The sequence below is a fragment of the Carassius carassius genome, chromosome 17 (assembly GCF_963082965.1).
Source record: "Carassius carassius chromosome 17, fCarCar2.1, whole genome shotgun sequence".
NCBI lineage: Eukaryota > Metazoa > Chordata > Actinopteri > Cypriniformes > Cyprinidae > Carassius > Carassius carassius.
Window position 1 is genome coordinate 11,606,105 of NC_081771.1, and position 24,053 is coordinate 11,630,157.

The 24,053-nt window shown below is 39.6% G+C and overlaps 1 protein-coding gene across 4 annotated transcripts in view; it reads left to right on the top strand.

The window, feature by feature from the left end:
* The window catches only part of LOC132161096 (dynamin-like 120 kDa protein, mitochondrial), a 44,196-nt gene extending 22,094 nt beyond the window's left edge, over positions 1 to 22,102 (top strand). For all 4 annotated transcript variants that reach the window (XM_059570907.1, XM_059570904.1, XM_059570905.1 and 1 more), the window contains 10 exons: positions 1,668 to 1,833; positions 2,316 to 2,468; positions 2,578 to 2,686; positions 2,762 to 2,841; positions 2,970 to 3,110; positions 3,210 to 3,326; positions 3,845 to 3,938; positions 4,139 to 4,249; positions 19,971 to 20,039; positions 20,702 to 22,102. In XM_059570907.1, coding sequence (XP_059426890.1) covers positions 1,668 to 1,833; positions 2,316 to 2,468; positions 2,578 to 2,686; positions 2,762 to 2,841; positions 2,970 to 3,110; positions 3,210 to 3,326; positions 3,845 to 3,938; positions 4,139 to 4,249; positions 19,971 to 20,035 — 1,036 coding nt within the window. In that variant the 3' untranslated portion in view covers positions 20,036 to 20,039; positions 20,702 to 22,102. The remainder of the gene's footprint in view (positions 1 to 1,667; positions 1,834 to 2,315; positions 2,469 to 2,577; positions 2,687 to 2,761; positions 2,842 to 2,969; positions 3,111 to 3,209; positions 3,327 to 3,844; positions 3,939 to 4,138; positions 4,250 to 19,970; positions 20,040 to 20,701) is intronic.
* Positions 22,103 to 24,053: the final 1,951 nt, after the last annotated feature.

Genomic DNA, 24,053 nt, shown 5'->3' on the forward strand with positions numbered 1-24,053 from the left:
AGGGGTGACCCTGAATAGTCGACGATTCGATGCTTCGATTTGAGGAGCCTGATTCGACTACCAATCTCACTGTCAAATATTCGCAGGGTGTTATTGATTATGCCATTTTGAGTATATGAGGGAGTTTTCTCCCAATAAGTTAATATACAGCCTATTATGATAAACATGTAAATAAGAATCTGAAAAGAAAGAAGCTTCAAATAAATATTTTAAAGTGCGTGAATAAATCCAACCATCCCTATAGATTTATGTTTCACTTTCCATAATCCGTGACCAACAGAGGAGCATCTCTGCAACAAGACTCAAACTGACACAGGCAGAGACTGGATTTTTTTAATCAGGTAGGGTACAAGTGATTTCAAAACATTTCAGCCGGTTTATATATATCATCGATATATTATTTACCTGATATAAGATGCATTTGGTTGAGTCAAGGGCTTCATTGTAGTACTATGGTGATCTCTCTTCAGCGTGCAGCGAGAGCAGGACAAACAACAAAGCAGAATATTAATAACTATGACTGGGACTGTCACACACATACCATTATAATGAAAACACCTTTATAATAAAAGGCTTTGAATTTTTAGAGTTTAGCTGCCATGTTTCGGTTCGTTGTTGTGTGAAGAACGTGTCCACAAAATGAGTTCATTTAGAGCCATGCAAGCACGTGCATGTGCATTCGGGCCCTTTTTGCAGATAGCATACAAGTCCTAACTTTAACGTTATGTTGTATAAATAACGAAGCGTATTCTATTTGAAATGATGAGTTTAATCCCATTGATTAAAAACTTTCTATCAAATGCGTCACCCTGTTAACTATCTTTTAATCAAAACATAAACATTATTTACCCCGTTTGTATCTGCGAGCATTTTGCCTGTGTGTAACTGTCGAATGTCTGACTTGACTCAGTGTATTTTGCCCCGCCCCCAAATATATGATTCGACTATCAGTCAAATATCGGCAAGATTCGAAAATTCGAAAGTTTGGGAACCCCTTGCAGAATCTGTAAAAATTTTAATAATTTTAACAAAATAAGAGAGATCATACAAAATGTATGTTATTTTTAATTTAGTACTGTCCTGACTAAGATATTTTACATAAAGATGTTAACATATAGTCCACAAGACAAAAAATAGCTCTCTATCTCATGGCTTCGGGGATGCCTCTACCATCAGAATGCAAAGCTGCAAGCTGTACACGGAGTTATGAACCTAAAACCCAGAGGAGCAAGCTAAATGAAATAGATCAGATGTTTGTAGGGGGCCCAGTGTGCTCCATCAGCCTCTCAAATCAATGGCATGATGAATAGCTGGAGGGTGGCTTCTCTGGGCAGCGCTAGTTTGGTGGGATTGGAGATGTGTGTGTATTGATGTACCACACTAGAACAAAGCAAACAGGAACCTATGAAATATGGTTTCCTTTTATGATAAATGAGCTCCAGCATCACCCTCAAAATATTCTCATCTTTGTCTTAATGTCAAGTCCTATACTTTCAACTCGACTGTTTAGGATTATGAAGTACATTTTTGGTGTTCTCTCATTTGATTGTTGAAAGAACTGAAAAGAACGTTATTAACATTGTTTGTTGTGCGCTTAGCCTACATTGAATAGCAGCTTTGTCATGTATATTTTAAGAATTAACAAACATCATTTAATGTCATTTTAGGGAATCCATCTTACAGAAGAAGCTTTGGGAAAGGGTCTCGACACACGTTATTGAGAACATCTACCTGCCTGCCGCTCAGACCACGAACTCGGGCACATTCAACACCACTGTAGACATCAAGCTTAAGCAATGGACTGACAAACAACTTCCTCATAAAGCACTGGAGGTAGTGAACACTGATGAACCGCTGCTATTTCTTTGTGCTCATAGTTAGTAGTTAAATTTCTCAAATAGTCAGGTAAAAAAAAGTATATTATATTATATAAAAAATAATGACTATTTAAAATATTCATAAAAAGCATATTAATATATAAAATGTAATCCATTCAGATAATGGAAAGCTGAGTTTTCAACAGCCTTTACTCCAGTACATTCTTCAACAATTCCAACAATTTGTAGCTCCAGAATTATTTCTTCTTCTTATTATCAATGTTGAAAACAGCTAGGCTGCTTAATATTTTGTGTGGAAACTAGCATTTTTAGTTGTACTTACTGTATGGTTAGGATTGGGGTTTGGCTTAGGGTTACTTGCATGTAATCATGCATAATTAATTATTATAATTGTAAGTAAATGTAACATGTAAAAATATTTCTAAAATATTTCTCTTATCCAGTTTTTAAATCTGTCTTCTTTTCTTTGCCACTCAGGTTGCTTGGGAGACATTGCAGGAGGAGTTTGCCCGCTTTATGGCAGAATACAAAGAAAAAGACCAGGATGACATCTTTGAGAAGCTGAAGGAAGCTGTCAAGGATGAAAGCATCAAACGACACAAGTGGAATGAAAGAGCCATGGACAGCTTGGTAAATATGACAAATAGAATTACCAGAAAATTTAGATTATTTTAATAATACAGCTCAGAGGTTTCTTCAGTGTTGTTGGTTAAATGTTACTTATGTATGTGCTGTTTAGAGAGTGATTCAACACAACGCTCTGGAGGATCGTTCTATCACAGACAAATCCCAGTGGGATGCCGCTATTCAGTTCATGGAGGAAACACTGCAGTCTCGCCTTAAAGACAGTATGTCTACCCCTCATAAAGCCCTTTCTTTTCTGACAGTCTATGGAGTGTGTGACTCATCTTCCTGTGTTGCAGCTGACTCAGTAATAGCAGATATGGTGGGGCCAGACTGGAAGCAGAGGTGGTTGAGCTGGAAAAATCGAACACCAGAGCAGGTTGAACAGACAACACTATACATTTAATTTCTTTTTATTACTAGAGTATTATTACTAGAGTTTGTGGTATTACTACATGCAGGTGCTAGTGATAAGAAAGGCTACATTATATTGTTCCCTATCTCTAGCATATCCGTAATGAGACTAAAAACGAGCTGGAGCGTCTGTTGAAGCTGCATGAGGATCACACAGCCTACCTGGCCAATGATGAGGTCACTACAGTGCGCAAAAACCTGGAGGCCCGAGGAGTGGAAGTGGACCCCGTACTGGTAAGTGAGACGCTTGTAGAGAATATCTAACATAACTATATGCACATCAGATTTTATGTTTTTTTCCCCCCACTAAATGTAACCAATATCTTTCCGTAGATCAAAGACACTTGGCACCAACTCTATCGACGTCATTTCCTGCAGAAAGCGTTATTACATTGTAACCTCTGCCGGCGAGGTTTCTACTACTACCAGAGGCACTTTGTTGACTCTGAGGTAAAGAAGGAGCCTTTTTAGTCAAATTTACTAAAAAATAATGATTGGAGCTTCCAAAGTTTTCACTTTTGGGAATAATGATAAGCTTTATGGGAATACATTTATTTTATTTATTTGAATATGATTTTGTTTGGAGATAAAAAATAATTTTTTTTAATAATTATACAATTTAGAATTAAAAAAAAAAAAATAATGAATAAGTAAAATGAATTTATATACTCTGCATTTTACATAATGCTATGTAACATTTAAATATTCTCAGCTGTGGAATGACTGCCATTGGTGTCCATTTTCAATACTTTATTAACAGGGAATTTATTAATAAAGGCAAACCAGGTAATAAAAATAATCAAAACATAAACATAACATTCCGTAACTAAAGAAAAGTAATTTTCATTCTTTGTATAGTATAATCTTTTTTGCCAAAGACTGTAATAGATTTGCTGTTTATTTTTGTGTTAGGTCATGTTACAAAGTTCTTTTTAGCTAATGGTTTGACTTATTTCTCTGTGTTCCAGCTTGAGTGCAATGATGTGGTTCTGTTCTGGAGGATCCAGAGGATGTTGGCCATCACAGCCAATACTCTTAGACAACAGCTCACTAATAAAGAGGGTATGTCTGTGGGTTCTCATTACCAAGCAAGCTTTCCTGCAAAAAAGTCTTCAGTTCTGGTTACTTACTAAATCATCTGTTATTACAAATTATACTGGCTTCAGTGGGAGGAAACTGTGACTGAGACTAACTGGTATCATTACGTTCTACGTTCAAACGACACAAAAGTATGTTTTTGTTGTTGTTGTTTTTTTTTACAGTGCGGCGCTTAGAGAAGAACGTTAAAGAAGTATTAGAGGACTTTGGAGAGGATACTGAGAAGAAAGTCCAGCTGATCACAGGCAGGAGGGTTCAGTTGGCAGAAGACCTCAGTAAGTCTATCATGCTTCTTCCTGATTTAGCCTGTGGAACAGCAGCAAGGCAGGGCGACCATCAGAGGGCAGTGTTGTTTTTCACCTGATTACTTTCATGTCATTTACAATAGATAATTTATTCAATTAACAAATTTCAGTCCAGCTTTACATTTCCAATTTTTTATGTCATGTTTATAAAATTACATATTAGATTTTTTTTGTTTGTTTTAACTTTGGATGTGTATTTTGTATTATAATTTTTTAATTTCAATGATTCAGCTCATTGATTTTTATCAAGTTATGTAAAAAAATGTATCGTCATACATTGAGTTAGAATGGTTACTCAAATCAGCTTTTTTAAGCATTTCCTCACATTTGATTTCTAAATGTTTTTTTTTTAAAGGGCCTAACCCATTTGTACTTAAGTGCCAGCCGTCTGTGGTTGGAACTCTGCTGCTTCCAGTGCTTTTCCTGTTGTACCTTCTTATTCAATTTAAGTGATAATACTTTTGAATAGGGTACGGAGAGCTTTCCACACTCTCTTCACTCTCGCACTCTCTCTCTCTTTCTCTTTTTTTTTTTTTTTGTTCCTTCTTCTGTTGAGGCTTGAACCCTTAATTGCCCTTCACAGTGTGAGAGAGCTCCTGGCTGCACACAGTCTGCTGTCTGTCATGTCTTCAGCCCTGGTTACTGTTAAACAATCTGTTGATTAAAGCAGCAATTTGTGGAGGCACGACTGACATGCTCAGACTTGATCTGGTGCAGACACACGACTCGCACACACGTTCTGTCATTACTGTGAAAACAGAGAGTGAGGTAATGGCATTGCCGCCCAGGTTACTGTGTGCTTAGACACAATGGTCAATCTGCCTATACAATGTCTTGTCATAGAAAGCCTCTCTGCCTTTTGCAAGAAGAATTTGTTTGCTTATATAAGAGGCCTCTCTAAATGCTTACTGTCTCTTTTTGAACAGGTTGACTTGCTTAAGTGTCTTTGCAATGGACTGGAAAAAGCATGACTGAAGACATATTCACACAGATGTTTGATATATTCTGCCTGTTTAAAGGCCTGTTCGCACCAAGGATTGTAACAGACTTTAATAATAAAATTCTGATAATCATTTTTAGTGTAGAATAGGAAAGTCCTCGCCATAACCACAGAGAAATGATATGGTTGTAATCAAGATAATGAATGATATACGTTGACAGCAAATCAGAATCCACATAAACAGTAGCTTGTGCTTATTATAAACAATAGTATTATGCATTGGAGTGGATGCTAATGTAGTTATTGTTTTAGGTATCTTTATAATTATAGTTCTTAGTGTAAATGGGTCTTAAGTCTTTAGGACACAATCTTTTAGGACAGAGTTTGACCAGATTTTAACCAATAAGAATGCTTCATCTGTTTTGACTGCTTTTGTATCTGCCTGAATACTGTATAAAGACCAGGATGTTGGGTCCCGTGAGCATGCCCACTAGTCTTAGATGTCCGACCCTCCACTTTTTAAGCCTGGTGTTTGGAGTTGGTTAACCCTTAGAGTGGATTCCTGTGCTGTAAAGCATGACGTTGCCTGGTGGACAACCAGCACTTAGGGAAAACACAAGCATGACCTCCCAAGAAGTGGCTGTTATGCTAATAAAAGCAAGCCTGGGCATGCATGCATGCATCAGTGCCCTAGTGGTTGCCACTGCACAGAACACACTGGTCACTCTATTAATGTGCAGTCAGTCTTATGAGTGAGAGTGGGCTGTGGTGACAGGTCTTGGATTGTTAATAATGGTTGCCATGATATGAAAAACAATTGCGTTTTTTTTTTGTTTTTTTACTAACAGTTAGGGTCGGCAAAGTGACATTAATACTTAGTATTTTTAAAGTTAAAAATGAAATAAAAATACATGTAGTGCCATTGAATATTAAATTTTTTGCATTAGAGGAAAAACCATGCATCACTGTTCATCCATCCATCCATCCATCTTCTACCGCTTATCCGGGGCCGGGTCGCGGGGGCAGCAGTCTAAGCAGAGAACCCCAGACTTCCCTCTCCCTAGACACTTCCTCCAGCTCTTCTGGGGGGACACCGAGGCGTTCCCAGGCCAGCCGGGAGACATAGTCTCTCCAGCGTGTCCTAGGTCTCCCCCGGGGTCTCCTCCCAGTGGGATGTGCCCGGAACACCTTCCCGGGAAGGCGTCCAGGAGGCATCCGGAACAGATGCCCGAGCCACCTCAGCTGACCCCTCTCGATGTGGAGGAGCAGCGGCTCTACTCTGAGCTCCTCCCGGGTGACTGAGCTTCTCACCCTATCTCTAAGGGATCGCCCAGCCACCCTGCGGAGAAAGCACATTTCGGCCGCCTGTATCCGGGATCTTGTCCTTTCGGTCATGACCCAAAGCTCATGACCATAGGTGAGAGTAGGAACGTAGATTGACCGGTAAATCGAGAGCTTCGCCTTGCGGCTCAGCTCTTTCTTCACCACGACAGACCGGTACATCGACCGCATTACTGCAGAAGCTGCACCGATCCGTCTGTCAATCTCCCGTTCCATCCTTCCCTCACTCGTGAACAAGACCCCAAGATACTTAAACTCCTCCACTTGAGGCAGGAACTCTCCACCAACCTGAAGTGGGCAAGCCACCCTTTTCCGACTGAGGACCATGGCCTCGGATTTGGAGGTGCTGATTCTCATCCCAGCCGCTTCACACTCGGCTGCAAACCGTCCCAGTGCATGCTGAAGGTCCTGGCCTGATGAGGCCAACACGACAACATCATCCGCAAAGAGCAGAGACGAAATCGTGTTGTCACCAAACCTGACCCCCTCCGGCCCCTGGCTGCGCCTAGAAATTCTGTCCATAAAAATCATGAACAGAACCGGCGACAAAGGGCAGCCCTGCCGGAGTCCAACACGCACCGGGAACAAGTCTGACTTACAGCTGGCAATACGAACCAAGCTCCTGCTCCGTTCGTACAGGGACCGGATAGCCCTTATCAAAGGGCCCCGGACCCCATACTCCCGGAGAACCCTCCACAGGCCGCCGCGAGGGACACAGTCGAATGCCTTCTCCAAATCCACAAAGCACATGTGGACTGGTTGGGCATACTCCCATGAACCCTCCAGCACCCTGTAGAGGGTATAGAGCTGGTCCAGTGTTCCACGGCCTGGACGAAAACCACACTGTTCCTCCTGAATCCGAGGTTCTACTATCGGCCGGATTCTCCTCTCCAGTACCCTGGCATAGACTTTCCCAGGGAGGCTGAGAAGTGTGATCCCCCTGTAGTTGGAACACACCCTCCGGTCCCCCTTCTTAAAAAGAGGGACCACCACCCCGGTCTGCCATCCCAGAGGCACCGTCCCCGACTGCCACGCGATGCTGCAGAGGCGTGTCAGCCAAGACAGCCCCACAACATCCAGAGACTTGAGGTACTCAGGGCGGATCTCATCCACCCCCGGTGCCTTGCCACCGAGGAGTTTCTTGACTACCTCGGTGACTTCAGCTTGGGTTATGGACGAGTCCACATCTGAGCCCTCAGCCTCTGCTTCCTCAATGGAAGACGTGACAGCGGGATTGAGGAGATCCTCGAAGTATTCCTTCCACCGTCCAACGACATCCCCAGTTGAGGTCAACAGCTCCCCACCTCTACTGTAAACAGCGTTGGTAGGGCACTGCTTCCCTCTCCTGAGGCGCCGGACGGTTTGCCAGAATCTCTTCGAGGCTGACCGATAGTCCTTCTCCATGGCCTCACCGAACTCCTCCCAGGCCCGAGTTTTTGCCTCCACAACCACCCGGGCTGTAGTCCGCTTGGCCTGCCGGTACCTGTCAGCTGCCTCAGGAGTCCCACAAGCCAACCAGGCCCGATAGGACTCCTTCTTCAGCTTGACGGCATCCCTTACTTCCGGTGTCCACCACCGGGTTCGGGGATTGCCGCCTCGACAGGCACCGGAAACCTTACGGCCACAGCTCCGAGCGGCCGCTTCGACAATGGAGGTGGAGAACATGGTCCACTCGGACTCAATATCTCCAGCCTCCCTCGGGATCCGGTCGAAGCTCTGCCGGAGGTGGGAGTTGAAGATCTCTCTGACAGGAGACTCGGCCAAACGTTCCCAGCAGACCCTCACAGTACGTTTGGGTCTGCCGAGTCTGTCCAGCTTCCTCCCTCGCCATCGGATCCAACTCACCACCAGGTGGTGATCGGTTGACAGCTCCGCCCCTCTCTTCACCCGAGTGTCCAAGACATACGGCCGGAGGTCGGATGAAACGACCACAAAGTCAATCATCGACCTACGGCCTAGGGTGTCCTGGTGCCACGTGTACTGATGGACACCCTTATGCTTGAACATGGTGTTCGTTATGGACAAGCTGTAACTAGCACAGAAGTCCAATAACTGAACACCGCTCGGGTTCAGATCAGGGGGGCCGTTCCTCCCAATCACGCCCCTCCAGGTGTCACTGTCGTTGCCCACGTGGGCGTTGAAGTCCCCCAGTAAAACGACGGAGTCCCCAGTCGAAGCACTTTCCAGCACCCCTCCCAGAGACTCCAAGAAGGCTGGGTACTCTGCATTGCCGTTCGGCCCGTAGGCACAAACGACAGTGAGAGACCTATCCCCGACCCGAAGGCGCAGGGAAGCGACCCTCTCGTTCACCGGGGTAAACTCCAACACATGGCAGCTGAGCTGGGGGGCTATAAGCAAACCCACACCAGCCCGCCGCCTCTCACCTTGGGCAACTCCAGAGTGGTGAAGAGTCCATCCTCTCTCGAGGAGTGTGGTACCAGAGCCCAAGCTGTGCGTAGAGGTGAGTCCGACTATCGCTAGTCGGAACCTCTCTACCTCACGCACAATCTCGGGCTCCTTCCCCGCCAGTGAGGTGACGTTCCACGTCCCTAGAGCTAGTTTCCGTGTCCAGGGATCGGGCTGTCGAGGCCCCCGCCTTCGACTGCCACCCGATTGTCTAAGCACCGGCCCCTTACGGTCCCTCCTGTAGGTGGTGAGCCCACGGGAAGGCGGCCCGACTGTTCAATACTCAATATTATTTTTAAAGACACCATTAACAGGGATTTAACAAACATAAATCATGATTTATTGTTTTAATCTATTGACAGGCCTAGACAGACCTTACAGTTGAATTGTGTTAATTAATACACATTAAGCATAGTTCAAAATGCAGTACCATATTTTTTTAAGTTCTGAATTGAAGCAGAAACTTTCTTATGTATCAGACCCTGCTGTTTTCGCCATATCATTGTTGTCCGTTTTGTTTTCAGTTAATGAATAGAAAATGACTATTTGGCTATTTTAGCTTTTCTGTTTGGCATTAGGTTACACGAGTCATAATGGCTTAATCATTTGTAGTGTCTCACATAGTTTTTCCATTTTCTTACACAGTATACTGTAAATTTGTGTGTACATGGGATAAATAAAAAGCATAATTGAAGTTGTCAGGCAAGAGATTTGCAAATGTGTTTAGTGTAAGCATACTACATTGTCTGTGTGTATACACAATTTATGCAGTGTGGTGTTTTACTAACGGTTTTGCCACTTTTTGGGGGGGGGGGCAGTTTCTGACACATCTTGAAGGGATATGCAAAGAACATGAGTTTGGACAGAATCCTGGCTATTTCCAATTTCTTTAAAAATAGCAGGAAGGAATTTGTGGGCCTGTCTGGCCTTGCTGCCTTTCCTGCGGGAGGTGGCATCGTGTTCCCAGGGTTCCTGGAGCTTTTGATGTACATTTTATGCACTGTCCAGGGTTCCTCTCAGAGAGAACAAATGATCACATTTCCACCATGCTCACCTCTTAAATTCTTAAAGCATTTAAACAGTGAGGTTTTCAATCTGGCCTGGGTTCAAGCACCAGTATGCTACTCTGAAAGTTTTTTTTTTGCTGTCACCTTGCAAGCTGATTCAAACTCTCTTTTTACTGGCATCTGTGTTTCTATGAAGAACCTTAAACCTCCGTGGAACTTTTCCATTACTCGTAACGCTCTTTATGGGGGAAAAAGTCTATTTCAATTATTTGAATGTTCTTCACACTTAAAAATGCTTCTTCGAAGAACTGTTCACTGAAAAGTTCTTTGGGAGTCCCAAAAAATGGTTCTTGTATGGCATCCCTTGAAACCTGTTTTAGATCATCTAAAACCTAAAATAAGCACAAGCTTTCATTTCTCACCTTCCCAGAAATCACATTGTCATATTAAAAAAAATCGAAATTTTCCAGAGCTTTAATGACCCTAGCATACTCTCTCAGTTGGCTCTTGCTAAAGTTCCATCCATCACTTTCTGACCAGCAGTTATGACAAGTGCCTAACAGACGTCTGACTTCTGGAGAGCTTCTTGAAGTTTTTACAGATCAATGAAGCTCATTACTCTTTACGAAGCACTCTGAGCGTTGTGCTTTAGTTCACTTTGATGACGCTTTGGTAGATCCAATCTTGAACTGTTCTGAGTTTTGCAAAATTGGATCTTTTTGATTTGTTTTATTCCTCTGGATGGTGATTTTAGAAGTTGCAAAGTGAACGATTATTTTGGGAATATGTCTTGAAGCCACATCTATTCCATATCGCCCACCTTACAAGACCCAACAGGAAAAGATTCCAGAATGCAGCAGCGGATGGGAGGGGTTAGGAAGCAGGGGGATTTCAAGCTCCGTGATCTTTAAATCACCTATGAGCTGTTGTTACACGCTTTCCGTCTCTCTCCTTGTTTCTTTTTTTTTTTTTTTACGGATTGGAAAAACTGACAGCCCCCTTCATAAAGCGAGAGATGTATTGACAGGCTCATGGAACCTGGGGCTGAGCCAGGGGTTGAGCCCGGCTCATATGAGGCCGTGAGGGGCTATTACTCCCACAGGTGCAGGGAGCTGAGCCGCTGACCCTGGCCTCACCTGTCTGTCTGTTTGAAGATGAGGAGCTGGGGGGGGGGGGGGGGGACTGGGGCACTTCCCTTAACAAAGAGAAAAAAATTCACCCCTTGGGGCAAAGTCTGGTGTTAAGAGCGATTTGCCCTTACTTGCAGGCAGACAGGCAGTGAGCTGCTCTGGTTTCACACTTGGGGATTGTGCATGTGTGTGTGTTTGTGAGCGTGAGAGAGAAAGAGGGAGAGAGAGGGAATGCGTGGGATTAGATGTGCAAGATGACTGCATTCAGGCTTGTTACTGTGGCTGCTGCCTGTGGGTGATGTGTCGTGTGTGCGTACGCTGTGCCAGGGCAGCTGTATGGCACTGTGCCTCAGCTGGAATTCTGCCTAAATTGCTAATATGCAGCTGGAGGTGCGTCAGGACGGCTTTGTGAACCTTTGATTTACCTAATAGACTAAATTCAATTACAGCAATTCAGGGTGTATGTGGCTCCCTCTCTTGTCAATCTGTATGACAGTCATAGACTTGGCATTTAGTTTCTATATTTTTTATATGTTGGAAAATTGATGTCTAAACAGCCAGAGTAATTATTCTTTAGGTACTTATTTTTTTAAGGCTTTTTAAAGGCCCTCAAGTACTCAAAAAATAGCCTATGAGACATGTCAACTGAAGTGTGGGTTGTTTTTCCACATTTTGAGCATAACTCTAGCTTTTTTTATGGGGTGATAGGACAATATTGTGGTGAGAAGGGAGGGGGAATCAGGGCAAAAATAGCCTTGCTTCAAACTTGCATCCCTGCAGCAGCAATACATGTCTACAGCATGTGCACCAGCAGTTGAAGTAATAGTGAATGTTTTAATAATTTTATAAATGTTTTAGTTTATATTGTAAATTCATTAATATTATATGATCTATTTTATTATCCATTACTTGATTTTTGTGTTGTATAATTTTATTTGTCATTTTTGGAATCCATTATGTATTAATTTTTTTTGCTTTGCTTTGATTTAATTTTATTTATTTTTACTTTCATATTTGAAATCAATTTTTTTTTTCGTTTTATTTGAAAATAACTGAGACAGTGGATTGTAAATTGGTCTATCAACGACAGGGCTATGCATACATTAGGCCATGAATTTGTATGGGCAATTTAAAAACACTTGATTCTGACAAATTCAGAAACACCACATCATTGGAGGCTTTGTATTAACAGATTTTATGATAAGATTAGATTCTGACCCTTTAAGAAATGCTCTTATGTTCAGTCTCACACTCCCCCTCATCACCTTTGCATCATATTGTCTCCTTTGTGAAAGGATGACGTGGAAACCAGTTTTAGTATTCAATGAAAACCGCTCCTCCGTTTCCTCCTTGCATAGTGATGTACTGTTGCTGCCCCTAGCTATGTATACACAGGGTTTAACTGTGTTTGCATGAGGCGTTAGGTCACCACAGAAGCTGGTGTACCACCTCCTTACAGCGTCTTCCTCTCTCACTTGCTTTGTCCTCTATCTAATCATTCCCTTGACTGTATGTTTTGGCATTTTATAGGCTTATGTAGAGCTTGAAGTATGAAAGTTATGGTGCATATGGCGCAGCTCAGGTGTGAACTGTTGATCCTGTGATTGTGTCTCACACTTTGTGATGTTGCACAACTAGATGGACTGTAGAACGTTTCATCAAAGATCTATATAAATAATCATCTATATGTTAAGAACAAGTGTTATTTTACTATTATCACTGGGTTTTGAATTGGGTTTTATTTTTCTATTTTCTATTAACATTTTTATTTTAGTTGAAGAATAAAGTTTTGTAGTGTTTTTGTATTTTTTTTTTTAAATATGTCTTAAGTATTTTTTTTATTTATTAAGGTTTAAGTTTGTTTATTTTTAGTTACTTTACTACTACAACTTAAACTAAACAAAAATGATCATTCTGAAATTAGTTTACAGTTTTTATATTTTACTTTATTTAAGTTCATGTCTATTTTACTTCAAGTAATCTATGGTTTTGGTTTTAGGTTTAGTTAACAGTAATCCTGTTAAGAATGTGAAAATAGCAAATTTTTTGGTCCCGAATAACTTTTAATTATTTGTTTATTTATTTACTAATATTTTTACTTAATAATATTTTTTGACCCTGTTTATTTAAACAAATGTTAGTATTTTGAACTGACATCAGTACAGAGTCATACAGCTACAATTTAACTCCATAAAGAACAATTGTTGTGATCCCTTCAGCTGCCAACCAATGAGTCACGCTTACTGCTGAGGCCTGTATTGACATGAAAACTTATTTTTATTGATTTATGCAAATGAATGTTCAGTTCAGCAAAGACATATAAAAAAACTTAACCAGTAAACTTATATTTGAGAAAAACGGCATGCTTTAGGATGTCACGCATCAATTTATGGAGAGCTATATGCACTTGCCTTTCATCTGTCGCCAGCTTCTGTGTTTTTCCTTTTCTCACCCTCGCCTCTTCTTTCTCACACGCTCCCACCATATTCCCTGCACCCCATCGCTCTGATGTGAAAAGCATGTTTTTGGCCTGGCCCTACAGTGACAGAAAGACGATTATGGCTTTCTTTCAGGCCGAGAGGAAACCGCTCCCATCTCTAAAACAGCTGGAGCAAGCCCCATTCCCCTCCACCCCCGAAGCTGTTTTGTAGGCCCAGTCTTCCCATGCAAGCTGATAATGGGCCGCCCACTCCCACCACCGCATCCCCGTCACCCCACCCAAGTGCTCTCAAAGGTCCTGCTCCCCACATATAAATCTCTCAACACTTGTCGTCCCAGTGAAGGAAGTATTTTCCCTCTTCTCCCTTTTACTGTCACCCTGCCTTCAAACCTGGGGAAGTGAAAGTCATATGAGTGGGAAATGAACCAGAGAACTTGCATTTCCATTTCACCATTCGTGCCGTCACAAAAATTGCCTCTAGGGTCGGCAGGATCAAGCCCCGTTGTCATTCGGTATCCTGCTGGCTGTTTTCAAAGCATTCGCACAACGCACTATACATCTATCTGTCAGATAGTCTCTTATGAGGTAATAGGAAAACCATACATCCTTCCTCGCAGAGTAAAAATAGAACAGTTGTTGTAATGCCTCACCTTCTGGCCTAGTCGCGATGACACTGCGTGACATAGTGCTGCTCCTTTATCATGTCTTTGTTCAATTCATAGTTAAAAGAAGGGATTTACTGAAGCTATAATTTCAGTCCCGGCTTGACATTAATGCATTCTTTGAACCGCGGCAACAAAGTTTTTTTTATTTTACATCCAGAGTCCTAAAGTTGAACCCTTAACCAGTGCACAACATTCATCAGTAAATATGTTGCCCCACCTAATGATCTATTAAATTGGGATCTGATGAAAAGCCTAATTCCTGGTTAGAATGAGTGTAATATTTAGACTGATCAGGTTCCATACAAGTGGGGTTAAAGGGATATTTCACCAATTTGTTTTTACATTTTGTCGTTTAATCTCCTCCAAAATAACATCGTTCCCCATTGACTTTCATTGCATGGACAAACAACAAGAAAAAGGTTGGCACTCACAACATGAGGGTGAGAAAATGATGACAGAATTTTCAATTTTGGATGAAATCTCACTTTAAGATGACCATCAGTGTTGTCAAGAATTATAGGTGGGATTGAGTCCAACTGTGGCCACCTGCAATTTCGAGTGCAGGGTCAAAGTTGGATCTTTATGCTGACTGACATGCAGTTATGAGATCGGTCTTTTACAGCATGGGTAACTTTTGGTCTCAAATGCTAATAGAGAGACGGCCATCTATTGTCCGGTTTTCAAGCTGTTCCATGTCTTGACTTGCCCCTTGTCTTACCTGTGCCAAAGCCCTGTAATTAAATGCTTATTGGAGGCCAGGCTGGAGGGAGGCTGTGAAGGGGAGGTGAGGAGTTCAGCGTAAACCTGGGTTGACACAATGGGGAAAGCGAAGAGAAAATACCCATTAGTTGCACCATCAGATGCTGTTCAAAGCTTCTGACTGCTGGGTATGTTACAAAAGTCTGTAGTGGTAGAATCTGTAAAATCGACATGAAACCATAACAATAGCAATCAGATGATAATTATTTTAATATTATGACCAATAACTAATACATAGATTTTTTTATGTGAAACATACATTTTTGATGTATTCAGTGGTAGTCTGTGGGTTTCAGTGCTGTTTGGTTCCTGATGTTCTGCAGAAAATTGCATATAGGTTTGGAATGACATGAGGTTGAGTAAATAATGACAGAATTCACATTTAGGGATGGACTTAATTTATCCATTTTGATGAATTCATTTTTTTGCAAATTTATCTTGCATCCCTATCCGTAATGCTGTTTTCCATTGTGTTTTCATTATCAAATTGTGACAATTAGCATAGATCTATCATGGTATGTTGTCTAAGATAAGTGGATCTAAAGGTAAAAATGCTGAAAAAAAGGGCTTTGTCATATTTGGATAAAAGGCATATATGTGACAATTGTTCGTCAAGAATGTCATTTTCATCCAGTCATGCTAATGAAAGTTATTTCTGAGAAATTATCACAGGTTGTGATTTAACATCAGAAAAGTGACACACTTCATCTTTAACTACTTGTGTGTAAGATTTTACACACACAGATAAGCCTGTTGTAAGCTGGAAGCTACCCTTATGTTGAACTCTGAGGTTCTCCAGATCAGAAGTCCGGCAGTGGTTCTTCTCCTCCTTGTGGCTGTATGTTTTAGAGAAAACTTGGAGAGCTGATTTGTGAAAACAATGTTTTCCATGGGTTATACATAATTTTTGTCCCCTTCCCGATAGGTGTTCCTGTGTGAATGTTCAGATGCATGAGGTTCTATTAATAGGATAGTTCACCCATAAATGAAAATGTTGTCATTGTTTACTCACCTTCACATTCCCCAAATTATCTTTGTCCCCACTGACTTTCATTCTATGAGCAAAAACAGTTTAAATGTTTTTAGAAATGTCTTCGTTTTGTGTTCGACAACAACTACTTTTTTTGTTGTTTGTCTTTTTGCTGCTTGAGAAGCTTATCACACAGGTTCACACTTGAAGTGACACTGATTTTCCGTGGAATGTCTTCAGTCATCTTGTTTCCGGGAAGGCGTGGTGGGAAACGTGAGCTGCTGAAAAGGCTGTTGCCACATTTTAATTTCTTTACTATTTTCCCTATTAACAATCATGCTTCTTAATGGCAAATACCGAAGGCCACCATTTATATCAAAAGGGATTGAGTTTCTCTTCAGGTCCTTGCAGCTCCATCTCCTTGGCAGGATCCCGTGCCCTGACTCTCGCTTTTTCCCTCATCCTTCTGTTCTCCATGGCCACACTGTTTCACAGTCTAATTACAGGTCAATTAAGTGCTTTCTCCAGCCTTCTGCCGCTCCGGCCCAGGAGGCTTAGAGGCCCGCAAGAGTGGGAGTGAAAGAGATATCATTTCATGTGGAGATCAGGCGAGAGCCCCTTTCAAAGAAGGGATTGAGGAGGAATCCTAAAAGAGAGAAAGCCACCCCACACCTCCCAAAAAACGAGACTACTGGGACAGGGACCAAAGGATTATGGGAATATTCATGACCAGATAAAGAGAGAAGACCTATGAATGGATGTGTCCAAAAGCTCATCTCTTAGGTAAACAGGGGTCTAAATGGAGTTTGGACACTGTTCTCGGACTCACAGAAGCAGGGGAAGGAGAAGTTCTCTCTCCTGTGTCACATTTCCGAGGCGTTGAAAAGACCGTCTTGTTTGGGCCTTTTTTTAGCCATCATTCTGCGTTCCTCCATGTGGAACAAACAGATGGTGACCAGAAATAAATATCTGTTTCTCACAGTCTTTTCACACACTTTAAGCCCATATACACAAGTTCACATCATCCTTAGCTGTCCATTCTTCTTTAAAACTTCATTGGCTGTAAATGTACACATTTTCAATTAGACTTTCCACAGACTTGCAGTTGGCACATGCAGCATAGTAGCTTCCATCATGTACTACTTCATTCATACCATGTTTAGTATTTTTGTATTATTAAGTAGTTTTATTAATACAATTGGTACAGCCATTACTATGCTGGTTTCAAAACAAAGCAAGCAAGAAATTTCATTATTACATTTACAAAAATATATCCAACAGTATATAAATACCAAGGATGCACAATAAAGCATTTTTCTAAGTAAATATATTTCTAAAGGTGCTGTTGACTTAAAATTTTCACCTGATGTCAGTAACAACCCAAGTAAACCATACATACAAAGAAAAATAAATAAATAAGTTATGTGTATTAGAATGGAATGAAACAGCGTAAAAGCATTGAACACATGAAAAAAGGGAGGTGCAAAAAGGCATAGAAAGCTAAGACACCAACTGAACTTTATCAGTAACTAAAAAGCAATCCTGCCCCTAGTCAGTGTGAATTAATATTAGCTGGTTCAATTTCAACACCTACAGTACCAAGATGATGAGGATGAAACAAGGGTGGACATTTCAGCAAGAAAAATGATCCCAAACACAGCCAAGAAATCTCTCAATTGGTTAAAGAAAAAGAAAGTTAAGCTGCTAGAATGGCTCAGCCAATCAACTGACTTGAATCTAATAGAAAATATGAACTAAAGATCAGAGTTCATAAAAGAGGCCCACATAACCTTCAAGATTTGAGGACTCTGTAGAAGAATGGGATCAGAATCACACCTGAGCAATGCCTGCGACTAGTTTCTCCATACAGGAAGCATCTTGAAGCTGCCATTACCAAAAAAAAAAAAAAGGATATTAAATAAGTATTAAATAAATTTCAGAAGTTCAATACTTCTTCCCTGTGTCATTCCATTCTATTACACAATTTATTAACTCATTTGTTTTCTTTGTATGGATGGATTACTTGGGTTATTATCGACATTCGGTGAAAATTTCATGTCAACAGCAGCTTTAGAAATATATTTACTGGGAAAAATAGTGACGTGTTGAATACTTATTTTACCCGCTGTATATGGGGCCTATGTTTTACATTTTTTTTATCAATTGCTGTTTGCAGATATTTGATATTTATGTTCTTGTATTCTGATATAATTTATTTCACTTTTTCTTTAAGTATTAAATATTTCATATTACATCTAAATGTATAATTTTTATTTATAATATAATAATTTATAATGTTTATAATAGTGATGTATAATTTATAAATCCTTTATAAAATTTAAATAATTAATATTATATTATATTTAGCCATACTATGTTAACACTTATCAGTTAATTGGTAAATATCAGTGAATCTTTATTAAATGCATTCGTCACTGTTATTCAGTGACAGAAAGTAAGATCATGTATCCCCAAATTGTTCAGATGGAATACCTTTTATGAATCTTTTCTTGCTGCTATCCTGCCTTTTTCAGAAAAGACCACGGGTGGCTTGAGTTTCATCTCCACACCTGCCGTGTCATAAGGCCCTCTCCAAAAAATCCTAATGCCTGTTATATTCGCTAACCTTCACCATTACTCTTTATGTCCCTAGGCTCAAAAAAAGATAGTCAAAGTCTAAGCCACAAGATTGCGTATGTGTGTGTCTGCAGAAGGTGCTGAAGGGTCCTGTTTCCAGGCTTCAGGATATTTGTGAAAGTTTGTACGTGTGAGCACGTGTGCGGTTGTGTGGGGGTCATAGTATTGTATTTCAGTCCTTACAGATGTCAGATGTCCACAATGTCTGTCTTATTTCTTTCATCCTTCACCTCTGAGGAGTATGGGGAATCCCCGTACCACAAATACACCTAAAATGGCTGCACGAGCCTCAGATGACAGTATTTAGTTACAGCCACAAACTTGTAGCCCAGTGTCCACTTGAAAAGCCCAGTTAAACTGTTGTCATATGAGACTTTAGATTGTTTGTTCTCACACTATTAGGCCACAAATGGTCTTGTGTGTGTACATAACATACATAATAGCTCTGTTCGAAAACTTACTGAGCTGCCTTGCTGCCAACTGGTCAGTGAAACTCACAAGTGACCGATTTGGAAATCACTTCAGGTTCTCAACTCGACTCTCAATTGAATTCAATGCAACATTATTTTAAAATTATTATTATTATTATATATTTTTTTAAATTAATGAATGAATTAATTTTATATTTATAATGTCTATTTTATCATAAATGAATGAATGAATGGATTTTTATATTTATAATGTCTATTTTATCATCAGCAATCTTGGATCTTGGAATTTATTTTTATTTTTTCATTTTATTTATTTTTTTGTGAATGGATCTCACCAAACCTTAATTTAATTTTACTTAATATTTTAATTTAAAAAATAAATAAATCATTTTTTTTTTACTTTTGGAAAAATAAACCTGGACCTCAATGTGGGATTCACCAATTTAAGAACATAAATTGTAAATGGAGAATGAAACTGAATTTCAGATTTTACACCTTTTCATTACCTTGCACTCTTTCTCATAGTTAAAAGTTGTCACCGATTCCCACTCCTCCTCAATGACTCCCTGAAGGGGACATGCTTTTTTGAAGTAGCATGTGGAGGTGATGAGGTGCAATAGAACACCACCTCTTCATCATCTGCTCCTCAACCGCATGCACCTTTGAGTGCTGAACTGTCATTGGCCACCATCTGCTGTTTGAGTGTCAGAGAATGTACCCACAGTGGCACTTGACACGACTTGATACTTTATCTGCAGGAAAACCTACAAATATCTGTATGCATTTTAGTCCACTTGAAAGTGTGTCTTCGCAATGATGTGGCCAGGTTAGGGGTTTTCCCAGGAGAAGCTTGAACTCGAGAAGACTAGTGAATTCCGTCAAGTTCAGTGCATGGGAGATGAAATGGTAATTCTGTGCAGCATTATTAGTATATGATTTACTCACATTTGCATTTCTCTCTACAGAAAAAGTTCGTGAAATTCAGGAGAAACTTGAAGCTTTCATTGAAGCTCTTCACAAAGAGAAATAGAGCAGTAGGTGGTGTTTATTTCTACTGCATGCTTAAAGAGAGAATTTGATAGTAGTTAATTATTTAATCTATCATTATTTCATTATTAATATATAAATAATTATAATTAATACTATTTGATGATATTATTGAATAATTTATGTAAAAATATAATTTTATAATTATCGTTTTAGATTTTAATTACTTTTTAAAGAGACTCAATTTTAAAATATTATTAAACTAGGGCTGCCAAAGTAACACATTAACTAGAAGAAAGAAAAAATTATGGTAAAACGACTAAGAAACTCATCAATGGACAGACCTGTATATACAGTCAAACTAAAAATTATTCAGACACCAGATAGAATTATAATTTTTTTTTTTGAGGATAGCAAAATAAAGTAAACCGTGACATATTTTACCTAAAAAATACTTACAGTAATACAGTAGACTACCAGTAAAACTAATAAAAAATTTGGGACCAAAAATTATTAAGACACTTTGACCTGAACATGTTTTGCTTATTATTTTGCTTGTATTTTTTTCTTTAATTACTAATGCCATCTTTTTACACCACGTACTGAACAAGATAAAGCATTGCTTGGTATTTGGTTGATATATAAAATGCTTTTTTTTTTTTCGTTTAATGATTTGAGAAATAATTCTTAATCTTTTGTCTTCTTTCAGGATCATGTTGTTTCTGGACAGTCATGCCCTTACAGAAGAAAATGCACTGATTAAATACAACATTTTTGCTTTTTGCCCTTTGTAAATGAACTTTCTTCCCAGCTTCTTGTCTTCTCTGTTTTTAATGTATCCTGCTTTAGCTTTCAGTCTTCTTACACACATGCACACTCGCACTCTACTCCCTTAAAAACAGTTAAAGTAAGCAAAGAGAGCTGGAGTCCATTTACGTTTGCTGCATATTTAATCACCGTTGGAGAACAATCACTTACTCAATTAAAGAATGGAACATGTCAGTGCCATGCTTTATTCTATCTCCCTTCGGCGCTTAAAAGCCACCAATGTGTTCACCAGACAAGTTCTACGAGAAACCAGTCAGACAGACATGCACGTACATCTCCCAATAAAATACTTTGCTCTCTCTTTCCCCTGACTTTCTTTATTAGTTAAGGGGATGTTTATGGTGAAGCCAAATGGTTAAATGCATCTGTTATTGATTGGCCTTGCTATATATTGAGAAAATATTCAAAAATGTCTTTTCACCAATTGCCACCTTAATTTGTGTTTTGGAGCTGTGATTTCACAAAATTTATACAACATGTCTCTTATGACATATTAATAGTTAGTGATGTAAGAGTTACAGTTATACCACTAGACCACCATATAAATCCTTTGTAATTTTTTTGTACAGTCTGCTGTCGATATATGCAGTTATTTGTACAGTACATATCACCTGCTTCTAATTTGCTTGTAGTCATCCTTAGCTTAGTTTAATATATTCAAGAAACTTCTATAAGGCTTGGTTCTGAAGATGCAGAACATTTATTTTTAAGTAGACCAGATCACACCATCTGCTCACACAGGTGGATGAAAACGCATTGGCATATCCTGTTTGTTCCTTTGGCCCTACACACCATTTCCTCTCACTTTGTTTTGCTTTACTTTATGGCTGTTTACTTTGAGAGATTCAAATGGTTCTGATTGTCATCTTCAGCTTTAGTGCACTTTTAATTCTTCGCTTGCACATTTTCTATTTCGTGCCCTAGAATTTTTGTGGTCTCACTGGGTTTTATATAAAATCCACATAATTGTCCTGATAATTTTGAGTGTAAGGGACATCACACCTTTGTTCCTGGTTGCTCATAGATGTAAATGGGTAAATATACATGTATTTGTAAATTATCTCTTCAGTAAGTTCATTGAAATCATGGATCTGTTGTCACAACGGGAAAATATCTAATGGTGTGGTGATTGTAACATAATATCTGTCGGTTGATTTAGGAATGTTTCCTCCTTTTTGTTGTAGATTGTAATGTTTGCATGTTGTACCCCATCAAATGTGGTTTATTTATTAAATTGGTGTTAAAGAAGGAGTAATAAAATTGACATTAAATGTATATTAAACAGAGTTTGTGGGTTTCTAAGGTTGAGAATTGTGCTTGTTGTTAATTGAACGACTGCTATTAAACTTTTTGACAGGTACAGTTAATATTTCAGTTGGTTTTTAATGCTGGTTTAATTATAAAGCATATGTTGTACTTTATGGAAAACATGCATTGCAAGAGTCGGTTTGAACCTGGCTTCATCAATATTCCGTTTGTATGCATGAATACACAGGCTAACCAGAATAAACACCACATTGCTCACCAGCCTGTTCTCACTAATCGCAATGTTGTAATTAAGAAAAAGTCTATTAAAATATCCCGCTCCAAAGGCCTTAGTTTCTCAACAGGTTGGTTGTCCAACCAGGAATTTCAGCATTCCTATAGTTAAAAAAGTAGAACATGGTGCTATAAATGCTAATGTTGTGAATTTGATTCCCAGGGAATGCATGAACTGATAAAATGTATACACTGAATGCAATGTAAGTCACGTTGGATATACCAAATGCATCGATGTTAAATAGAATGTAAATGAATTTCAAAAAATGTTTAAATTCTACCTATGACATAATGTTAATAGTCTTAAGTTTAAAATGGGATCTATGCACACCAGCTGTACTTATGCAAAAATTTATAGTGTGTGTGTGTGTGTGTGGTCAGACTGGCCGGATCTGAATGACCTGTGTTTAAGAACAGGAGTATCTCTGGAGTGGGCTCGGTCTGACTCTGGGACGGTGAGGGTCTCCGAAGATATCTTCACTGACCCCCTGATCTACGTCATAGCAACAGCTGTGTTTGGTGGATCTAGCCCTCTGCTAACATCTACAGGTGCCTGGTGAACTCTCATGGATTTACACCAGTATCACCCGAAACAACACTGAACCTTCAAAGAAAACTTGCTTGTCCTCACTCTGCTGATCACTCTGTTCCTCACTCATTTCTCAAGAATACTGCACTCAGCGAGGACATTGTTATTTTTACAGTAAAAGCCAGACTACAAGTTCTTCCAACCAGACTCAACCTTTCTATCTGGTTTCCTACAGCTCAGGTTCCTCACTGTCTGCATCACACTACAGAACATTTCACAGAAACATTGCCACATATTCTGAACAGCTGTCATGCTTACAAAGGAATGCACATAGCTCGTCACAACAGAATAGTGGACTTGATAGTGAAAGAAATATCAAACTATTTACCATCTTTACTAAGAATATCCACACATTCTTGTGGAAATTCATCCATGTTTCAGTATCTGAACAGTAACTGAAATCTTTTTTCATCTGTCTGCTAACACACCAGATGTTGTTGTGATTAATGAGGAGTGTAGAGAGGTGTTTGTTTTGGAGGTTGCATGCACCTTTGACTCTAGTATGGAGGAAGCTTTCATGACTAAAATCATTAAATATCAATCACTCCTAAATACCATTTTAGAAATAGGTTATCGAGGCCAATTACTTGTTTTTATATTTGGTAGTTTAGGTCGCACACACAGGTCGGTTGTAAGAGGGCTTCAAAGACTTGAAGGAGATGCTGTTATCTATATCCATAAGAACTGAGTGTTATGCTTAATATTGTAAAGACCTGTTGCATACCGCTGGTCCATGATCTTGTACATGTATTTAACTGCATCTATAATATTTATTCTTCTTTTAAGTGGACTTAAATTGTTAAAATGTGCTCAAAAACCGATAACTCCGTTTTCGACAATAATAAAAAAAGTTTACTGATAAAATAGATAACATTAGAAATACAATAGCGAATGTAGATTCTACAGCGTCTAATACTTCAGTTTCATCCATCACACCCAAAGATAAACTGCAGTGCTTTGAAACTTTAGAACAGGAAGAGCTAAATAAACTTATCACCGTATCTAAACCAGCAACGTTTATTAGATCCTGTACCCACTAAATTACTGGAAGAATTACCTGTAGCTGAAGAACCGCTTCTCAATATTATTAACTCGTTATCTTTAG